The 10,443-nt window shown below is 39.3% G+C and overlaps 1 protein-coding gene across 1 annotated transcript in view; it reads right to left on the bottom strand.

Annotated features, from left to right (window-relative positions):
- Positions 1–312: 312 nt before the first annotated feature.
- SLC28A3 (solute carrier family 28 (concentrative nucleoside transporter), member 3) overlaps positions 313–10,443 on the bottom strand; it is a 41,374-nt gene continuing 31,243 nt past the window's right edge. The window contains exons 12-18 of the mRNA XM_009995473.1: positions 9,477–9,607; positions 8,498–8,666; positions 6,642–6,839; positions 4,108–4,189; positions 3,181–3,279; positions 1,388–1,511; positions 313–415 (exon numbers count right to left, since the gene is read on the bottom strand). Coding sequence (XP_009993775.1) covers positions 313–415; positions 1,388–1,511; positions 3,181–3,279; positions 4,108–4,189; positions 6,642–6,839; positions 8,498–8,666; positions 9,477–9,607 — 906 coding nt within the window. The remainder of the gene's footprint in view (positions 416–1,387; positions 1,512–3,180; positions 3,280–4,107; positions 4,190–6,641; positions 6,840–8,497; positions 8,667–9,476; positions 9,608–10,443) is intronic.

Below are 10,443 nucleotides of genomic sequence, written 5' to 3'. Positions count from 1 at the left end.
TCCCTACAGCAGTTTAATTCTCCAGATATTTCAGTTTCAGGGTAGAAATGAAATCTGGAGAATGAAGCTCAGAAATGTTCTCCTTCTTTGTTTGCTTTGTAATGGAAGAAGAGATCTACAACAAGAGGTGTCTTGCATTTACCCCAGTTTAATTTATGAGTAATTACAAGCAAGTCAAAGGAACTGGGTAAGAGACAGAAAACAAAGTCTGTTTCGCATTTGTTGTGGAAAAGGAAAATTTTTGTTGCCTTTCTGCCAAGGAGTGCAACTCTTACTTAAGACCTGTTTCCCAAACAAAACCTAAGACTTAATTCAAGTGCAATTAAAACCAGGTTGATCCAGTATTTGGCAACATCCTTTCCAGGAACTCAGGCTGTAGTTTCCTCCAGAGAAGATCTCCTGTGAATGATTCACACTGTAGAAGGATATAAAACCAGAAATCAGATATAGTCCTTTTCTCTTATGGGAATACATATCTTACCTATCTATCCATCTGTAGTACATGTATCTGCACACTCAAGTGCACATACACACACATTCTCCAAAGCAACTTCAAATGTGTTAAAATTTTCATGAGAAGTAAAACAGAGGGAAGACTTTCTAAACACCATCCATGTGACAGAATCAGATGATGCTGATTTTCTGTATAAAGTCCTCATGCCTCAAGTATAATTTCCTAGATAACTGAAATGATTGAAGATTTCACTTCACTACTCAATGTTGTTGCATCTTCAAAGCATTTGATCAACACTGATTCTGATGAAAACAGAACATACTCCTGTCTTTGCAGCAACCTGATATAGTTAAAATTAGTGCGATGAGGAAAAGTTGGAGATGAAGAAATATGAACAGAGGAATGTACCTCACATCAGAGATTATTTTTACCATGCCAAAAAATTTTGACACTGTTTCAATGTTACTATAAATTCATTTGGAGCACAGGTTGCAGGAACAGAAATTCCTTGCAGTGATATGCAAGTGCTGATGTTTAGGCAGAAGCTGGTGATCTTGATACCAATCTGAATATTTTTTTTTTAAATTAAATTTTTGTTAATAGTTGGAATCTAAAAATGTCACAATAAAAATAAGGTCACTTTTCATATTTTATATGTCTAAATTCAAAGCTACATTTTTTTATTATTATTTTTTATTTTTTTTTGCGAGGGCACAAAAGGATGAAATATATGTGAATACAGTAATACAGAGAAATGTTCAAGAAGAGGAAAAGAATTTACCAGCATTAATATATTAATTTCTTTAATAGATACAAGTTCATGGAAAGCAAGTGGCTAATCAAAAGACTCAAATACAAAAAATAAATTTAAGCTTTTAGTGAACCTGAGCTCCATAAATTATGCTGACAGAAGGATAAAGAGTTCTTCAATACCTGGTGAAGAGTTGCTGGCAGCATTCAGCTAGTTCTGTGGTGTTGGCAGGAAAATCTGTGGAGTTGAAGGCATTTCCTAATAAGATGTGGCAAGGAACTTCCAGGCCAGGGACAGTCAGCATTCCTGTGAAGTAACAATTTTCTTACTGAGTAACGAAGAGTAACTTGAGACTTGCAGATGTCAGTCACTGGGGCGTGGTCAGATGAAACATTCTGGTTTATATGCAATTATCCTCCCAGATAGTTTGTAACGGTGCAAGATTAAAGCCCTCGGACTATGGGATTTGGAAAAAATCTGAACAATTTTACTGGAATTGAACTGGAATTGTTTTGTTTTGTTTTGTTTTGTTTAAATATCTATAAATTAAACTGTGGTAACTTGTTGCACTCCAAACACCCTGTTTTTCTGCCCCTTTTAATGCTACTAAAAAGATGCACTAATGGCTTTCTCACTGCTGGGCCAGGGTGCTCCCAGTAACTGAAATGCAGCTATGCTTAATTTGTAGTAGGACAAGTAAATACAGGACATTTTCTTTTGTTCTAAATGGAGACAGTTAAGGTTTATTTATCTTTGCTTTGTTAGATGTTCTCCAAAATCTCTTATAAACAGTAATGTCTGCATTCATTGCATTAATGGAGACAAAAATAAGAAATTGACAGCTTCCTATAGTACATAGTGTTGTGGAACCTGGACACATTTTTAACCTGTTCTTATTGTAACTGGTAGTTGAAATTTTTGGCTCTTTTACCTCCTTTTGGCATAAGGAAAGCATTTGCCATGGCAAGAGCAGGTGGAATGTAGTTTTATTTCCAAAACAGATTTTATTGTTCTGGAAAGATGTTCCACTGGCTGTTCACCATGCTACTCATAAGGCCAGGACCGTGAAATGACATGTTTTAGTAAGACTTCTTGATTCCTCAGTTATACAGGGTAGTATACTATATTAAAATATTATGGAGGGCTATGATACTAACAACATTTCAGGTGTACCAGTTCTATAATTTTCAGAAAATAGTGTGGGCTTGTCCTTAAAACATGTTTCTGTTGCTGCAGTGAACACAAAGGGATAGGGAAGCTGTAGTAGAAACAGACATGCTATTTTCAGCTACACAAGTATAAAGATCTTCACTAGAGGAATACTTTAATCTTCATCGTGCACTTTTACGTACCATATGGTCAGAAAAGCAAGTTGGGAAAGGGATTGTAAAACACTGGGTATAGCTTGTACCACCTAAATCATATCTTGTAAATTAATTAATCATTTGAATAATTCATATTATGTTGTGTTGTTTGTTTTTTTTTTATTTCCTCCCAAAAAGATACACTGTTAGATTGTAACTCTTTACTCAGCTTGAAGGTAAGACTTTGAAAATAAGGATCTACAGTTGAGTCCCACGCTAGCTTCATTGCTCTGTGGGAATACTACCAGCCAAAAATACCAATTTAATATTAAGCCAAAAAGTTGTTCAGCTTCCCCCTCGCTCTTTCTCTGTTACAGCCTTCTTTATTGCATTTCCTCTATTTCTTCTTCACAGTTACTTCTGTATTTCTCTAGCCAGCAAAAGGATTGTAAAAAAAAAACAAAAACAAAAACAAAAACGTAACAGATTAAACAAATATTTTCAAATTCCAGTTTTCAGCACCTTTTTGTTTCATATTGACTTTTAATTCTGTCAAACCTAAAACTACTAGCGTTTCAGTGACAGGAGTTCCCCAACTGCGTCTATTGTACCAATGAGCTGCTCTCCTGTCATAATCATCTGTTAAGAGACACCGAACTTAGGTATCATACCTGCAACACAGGCTGTCATGAAGCAGGCAACAGTCCCTGCAATCATTGCTCTGAAAGCACCACCAGCTATTTCCTTTCTTTTTGAGGGAGCAAGGCTTGCTAGGAAGAAAATTAAAGTGTGTGTCAAGCATAAATACGAAGAGTATAACTGCCAGCTTCCTCACAAGAGGAAATGCCCATCCTGCAGTTTGAATGAGCAGAAACAGGAGGGAAAAGGACATTTTTAGTGGGCCATTTGAAGTCCTACTGCCAATATTGGCTCTTGCTATTAAAAAGGTACCTTGTGTATAAAATGGCAATTTCTATTTATCTTGGAAGTTTGCACAAATGTGCTGGTCACCAACATCTTTCAGAAGCAAGGCCCAGGCACAGCACCAGGGTTTGGCCCTGTGTCTGGGTCGGGCTCACCTGTGCTGCCCCACTGCTGGCACCATGGAGCCCACTTGGGCTCCAGGATGAAGACGACAGCCAGCAATTCTGGCCACCTGATGAGGAACACAGGTGGTTATTTAATTTTCCTTTTCCCTCAAAATCCCACAAGCTTTTTATTTTTTCTTTCCTTACAAACTTCCTGCATATATGTAAGATTTTTACAGAAAACAGTAAAGTTTTTCATTCAACCAGTAGGCTGCAGAGATAGTTTGCTGCTTCTGAAGCCCAGTGACTGTAGCAGCTCTGGCTTATGGTGTGAGGGCTGGACAAGGAGGGCTATGACTTGGTCCCCTCCCCTTACCTACTCCCACTAACTCCATGCTGAAGCCTGTGACCCTCTGAGAGCCCTTCCATGTACATGTGTGTGCTGGGTCTTGACAGAGCAGCTGTTCAGCCTTTAATGCTGCTAAGCTTCACCCACAGTCTGTTCATTTGGGCAGGGTTTTTTTTGGGATTTGCTTTGCCAAATAAATTGTCCATGAAAAGGGATCTTACTCAGGCCTCCTATTACCAGTCCCAGTGAGCCGAAGTTGGCAAATCCACAAAGGGCATAGGTGGCAATGACTTCAGAGCGAACCTGGAAAGCAAACACACGCCCTGTTGAGTGATTTGAGACAGCTCATGCTGGTTTAAAGGTCTGAAAAGCATGGCATTGTGGTTCAGTGCTTTGAGTACTGAAATCACTCTGTTCTGCTTGGTTTCTGCCCTGCTGTGCGGTTTTCAGCAAGGTAGTTTTTTCTTGCTGAAAGATGCAGGCTTTCATACCCATTGTCTGTGTGAAGACTCATAAACCATGTGATGATTTTATTTTCTGTATATATTGCTGTGCCTTGTTGAAGTGAGTACTAGTAATTAAGGACAAAAAAAATAATTATCCTACTCATGGCAGTTTTTCTGCTCTTTCTGAAGGTATGAGTCAGAGAGTTTTAACTCAGCTTGCTGTTCATGTCTGAACTGCCTCTAGAACACTTGAAAAATCAAGTTTTGGTATGTATCCCTTACTTCTTTGACCCTGAAAAAGCAGAGGGCTCCAGGTGCAAAGCTGCTCTGTGCCAGAAGAAGGAAAGGGAAGACAGAGTAGGTGCTTTGATTTGGTAACAGGCAGATTTTGGAATCCCTATTAGTGGTTTATTACTTCAGCCACCTGCCTCCACTTGGGCAACACCAGTCTGGACCTGAGAGCAGAGGCAAGGTTGGGTTGACCTTTGCCCTGATGGAGGAACCCCTCAATGGACACAAAATTACTTTGGATGAAATCAGGCTACAAACCTTGGAAACATCAATACAAATATAGTTCAAACATACTGAAAAATCTCAGCAAATGGAGCTGAAGATGCCTGAGTGAGTGTTCCTAGTAGGTTTCCTCTTTATTAGAATCTCCTCTGTTTCCATTCCTGTTTTATGAAAACCAATTTATAGATGTTTTCAATCACTTTGCACATAGGCAGGAAAATGCTTTTCAAGTACCCACTGCACCTGCTTTTCCCAGAAATAGCTTTGCGTGCTTTGATTTCCCCATTTTCATGAGCACTTTTGTAGCTCTGACAACAGGAAGCCTTGTTATTCCTGACTCAGGTGATGGAGTTCAGAAGACTGCTCGTTTGCGTCCTCTGAGTATCTGTGCCTGGATGTATTAGACAGTTCTGAAGCTGAACAGGAATTAAAAGCAGAAGTCAAGTGCACTCTCACCATAATTAAAATGGTTACTAGAAATCTTTACTACTGTTATGAATAAAAACTTTTATATCTCCGAGTTTTTTACTGTGGAAGCTTATACAGTTCTATACAGGTATTATAAGTTAACATGGAAGTTCTGTACATTTTAATTCTTACTTAAAAAAAAAAAGAGAGAGAGAGAAGAAAAGGGTGAAATATGGTTGATGGGATCTGAACTTTAAGTCTGACTTCCAGTTTACAAAAAAATATTCACCCAGTCAGGAATTCAAGGTCATATTCCCCCTTGTAGAATATAGCATGAATATAGCTGGGCAGACCAAAGGTCCACCTAGCCCAGAAGTCTATTTCCCAGAATTCCAGGAACACTGCTAACAGATGCTCAGTAGAGTGTATGTGTACTTGATCTGAACATCTGGCTTGGAAAGAAGGAATGCAAGTGGTAGGGAACATATTTTTGGTTTTGTATATAAGGCAGGTACCTACAGCATCACACCGGATTAAATGAAGATTAAAAATTGTACAAAAGGAAGCTTCCTAACTAAGGATCCTCTAAAATGACGGTTTGTTTTGATTTGAGGAAGAAAGGCCAGTGCAGGCATAAAGCCAGATATCACGGGTTTTGTTGCCTGTGCTTAGAATAAGGACAAATTTAGCACAGGCTCTGCATGTGGGTGTCAGAAAGGGGAACAGTCACTGCTGCAAAGGTCAGCTTTGATCATGGCATGCTCTTTGCCCCTCTGCACACACACACATATGCTCTTGAATGACAGGTGTATCCAACTTTTGGCTGGAAATCCACTTACAAAATTACTTCCATTGGCAATTGAAACAAACCAGTTGGACTCAGCAAAGCAAAGGAGATGTATGCCCTCTGCACCAGGGACAACAACCTCCAGCAGAGGTGTGTCAGTAATATCTTAAATGCCATCAGCTAAAGCTTCCTGAGGCTTTTCTTGAAGCTTAATGCTTCGTTAAACCTCTGTGGGCAGGAGGACCCTCCATTTCTTGTTCCGGATTTTCCTGGGAGAGTGTCACATAGGTAAATTCTAGCTAAGAATGAGGTAAGGAGAAACTCATCTTGAAGACCACCTTGGTCTTACACACAATATCCTCTGGGACACTGCATGTTCCCCAAAATCATTCCTTCCTCTTATTTGAGGTAACTTGTACAATGACAGTCACAGGAGCCTCATAAAGTAATGTTGCATTTTCATAACTGAACTGTCACTGGAAAATACACTTTAGAGTAATATGCCACCATTATCCCTTTGAGCCTACATTAGAAAATATGCTGAGTTTCAGCAGAAAAGTATTAGATCAAATAAATCTGTAGAATAGAATGTGTTACTTACAGTCATATACTGTTTCACACCATTAACGTACATGCTCCCACCCTTTTCTCGGTTGTGAATCAGTTTCGAGAGGCGATCATAAGCCACAAACTCATTGAAGAAAGTTTTGTAACCTAGTAGTCCACCAACAATGAAACTGTCTTCCCAGTCTACCCCCATCATGAAAGAGAATGGCATGAAGACATATGCACAAATGTTCTGCAAAATATGTAAGACAAAACAGGTCAAAAGGCACAGCTGGTCAAAGAACAGAGGTATGATATAAGTTCTCTAAACTGTACTATTTTATTTCAGCAGAGAAAGACTGGCTTTGAATTCTTCCTGCCAAAATGTGTGGGAAGCTGAGGTTTTTTCATAGTAATGTATGCTTGAGTAATTGTTAAAAGAGTAACACAAAATCCAGATATAATAAAGTAACTAGGTATGCCCCTAATTTTGCACCTAAAGTAAAACAGAAGTCTCTGTGCCTCTTTTCCCTTATAATGGCTTCAGGCTGAGCATAGTGTTTGAAACAATGAGGAAGGGTTCCATTAAAAGAGCTGATAATATAATTGAGGAGTCTAGTTTTTCTGTTGATTAAATCAAGTATGTCTAATGAACATGCTTAATTACCAGGTTATTGGACTCCAACTGGTGTAAACAGAAATCTTGTGTCTGCATAAAAGCTGTGCATCTGACATAATTAAAGCTGTAGCTTTTTTCCCAGCACTAGAAGTTTTATGCAAATTTTTGAAAAATCCTACATCACAGTATAGCTTCATTTTACATAAGAGTGAAAACAGTTCCAGCTGTGAGAGAGTTTGGTCAGATTGCCTTAGTGAGTGTAACTGAGGTGTTTGAGCAGCTACTACTCCTGGTTAGTTTCTCTGCCCACAAAAGACTAGAAGTTTGTGTCTCTCAAAAGGGATGGCTGGCTGGATGCAATGTGTGTGTGGGTCTTAGCTCTTTGTGGATTATTTATCTGTAAAAATCTTTCTCTGTCCAGCAGTTATTAAAACACCAGCCTTGCATTACTGTGGCTGAGGTATGCATACTCATGCCTTTCCTCTGTCGTGGGTGGCTGTGCAATGGATAATCTGTGGAAGCTGTGCAGGATAACATCATAATATAGCTTTATTCACATCTGCTATGTGTGTCTATTCAGTTTTGCAGCACCTGTATCACACTGTTCTATCTGTGTTTCATGAAGCACTTTTGTTAGAAGCTTGCAAAACAAGAAGCCTAAAACCACTGAACCAAGACTGTTGCATGGGTCAAAAATGGTGTATTGACATAGGTTAAAAAAGAAGTCCTGTTTAAAACCTATTTGCTCTGCTGAGTGCTTTGGATGCAGGCTTACAAGTTAATTGTGTTGAGAAGTAAGTGGTATTGAGTAAGTGTGAGTTCAGACTTAAGTCTGAATCTTAAGTCAAGGCCATTTTCCCCCAGTGTCATCTAAGCAAAGCCAGTGAGCATTAAGGACCTGATGGAGCTCTCCGAAGCTGTAGCCACTTTGAAGTTCGTGAGGAAGGCAATGTTAATGCCTCGACAAGTGTTTAACCAACTGATCTGCATGGCCAAGTCAAAGGAGTTTGTATTGTATTACTATACAATAGTCTGTAAACATACTCTGCTGTTTAGCAAAAGCACCACAGAGGGAAGCTATACATGGACTAATGGATGTAGAAATATTTACATGGCAACAATTTTCCTTTGGCTGTAAAGACATTTCAAGAACATGCACATAAAAATACACGCTTTTTAGGTCATATTAAAAATTTAAAACAAAACAATAGAATCACACAGGCAATTAACTTGAGAAAGACACATTTTGCATATATCTGCATATATCTGCATGAAGAACCTGAAGACCATACCTCAAAGTTCAGCTGTGGATAGTCAAACAGGTTGCCCAACCATGAGAGGGCTGAGTCAAGGAAAGCCAGCAAGGCAAGGAAGGCAATCAGATTCACAGCGATGTTTGCCACCAGCATGATGGAGGTGGAGGCCCCTTGACTGGCTGCTTCCAGCAGGCTCTTTGTTTCACTTTATCAATGAAAAAAATAAGAATGTGATTTATTTTTTTTAATTCAAGAACAAATCATAGATTTAAAACTTACAAGGACCCAATTAGAAATCTACTAGAAAAGTTGCCTGTTCTATCATAGAAAAAATAATGATGAGGTGGAGTAGGTTTTTGTTCTCAGTCCCCATGTGAGCCACTGGGAGGGTAGGTTTTGGTGCCCTGAAGATGAATTTTGGCACATTTGGAGTTACAGAAGCTCTGGATAAGGTCTCAGTACTGAGACTGCCTGTGCAACCACTGGGACGGAGGAGTGGGCATTGCTCTTCTTGCAGGCAGCCCTTGCAGAGGTCCTGTGGCTGTTCAAGAACAGCTCCTTAAAAGCTTTTTTTGCTTTGCCTGCCATTCTTAAGGCAAGTGAGTCTCCTTACAGATGGGCAACAGGTTCGCTGGCGTCATGGTTGACATCATTGTTCCACCTCTCCTTCTGCATGTTTCCGTTTGCAGATTTGTTTCAATACAAAGATGGCAACAGAGCAAAAACCTCTTGGTGGTTCAACTCAGGTAGGCATCTCCCTCTTTTTTGGAGTATTTATTGTCAGGGCTAGGTCCTTGGCATCTCTGTGCTTGTCCCAATGGGTAGTGGTATCTCCAGATGTTGTAATAAGGTACATGATAGCTGAATTCACAAACTACTTATTTGGGGTATAGTGGTGTGTAATTGATTTACTGCCTGCACATCTACCACATACTAACCCTAAAGCTTATGTGCGAGGAGGTATTTTCCCAAATCCCATGAGTATAACTATTAAGTAGAGCCTGGATCAGCTTACCTTTTTGCCATTTGTAGGCCACTCTTCAGAGTTATTGTAGGCTTTTCAGTTTCGGGCCAGAATAGTTTGGAGGTGGCTAATGATGCTGGTGCTGACATGACAGAAGCAGTCAGTAGGTGAGAGGCTGAAACCTAGAATTCCAGGTGACAGAAATCATGCTGTGATACCACATAATTCACAAACATGGAGGAAAGCAATTAAAATTATTAGATGTTTGGATTAAATTTTTACAGGGTGTCATTTAAAAGTTCACATTGCTCATAAGGAACAGCAATACAGAGAAAGCCCACTAGAGACAGGAAAAGTCTAAGTAGTGAAAGTATGGAGTAATCTTTCCAAGAGGCAAACTGCTTCAGCCCTCCTTGTGACAACCCAGAAGGCAAAATAAACCAACAAGCCAGATCCATTGAGTGCAGTCAGATCTAGCAATAGCAGAGCAGGTGCAGCCTTCCTCTGTATACCCTGAAGTGGAAGAAAATTGTTTAAACATTGTGTTAAAAAAAATAGATTACATGGCTTTAAATAAATTCTTCTATTCCATTACATGCCTTCTTACACAAATTTCTACACAAACAACTTCCTTCCTAACTTCAGGGATATTTCTATCTCTCCTTTTCTTCTCTTGATCTCTCAGTCTTTTTTGGTCAATCTTTTTTTGCCTCTGCTGCTCCACTGTATTTTATACAGATATTGAACTAATATATTTATCAAAATCACATCTTCAGCCCCGATACTCTGGCCTTGTGCTGCTGGTTCCTTAGCAGACAAAACATCTACTACCTGTGTCTATACTGCATTACTAGAACGTCAGTGGCAAGTCAACTCTTTATGCTGCTATGGCTAGCAACTGTTCCTCAAGGACTTTACCTGTATCACTGCCACAGAAGTGGGATGCTGATCAGTTAATATATTCCACATCATCTAGATGGTAGGAAAGTATATAAATCAGCCATTTCCTTGCAGCTAT

The sequence above is a fragment of the Chaetura pelagica genome, unplaced genomic scaffold (genome assembly GCF_000747805.2).
Source record: "Chaetura pelagica isolate M959 unplaced genomic scaffold, ChaPel_1.0 scaffold473, whole genome shotgun sequence".
Taxonomy (NCBI): Eukaryota; Metazoa; Chordata; class Aves; order Apodiformes; family Apodidae; genus Chaetura; species Chaetura pelagica.
This window is presented reverse-complemented; position numbering and strand designations above follow the sequence as displayed.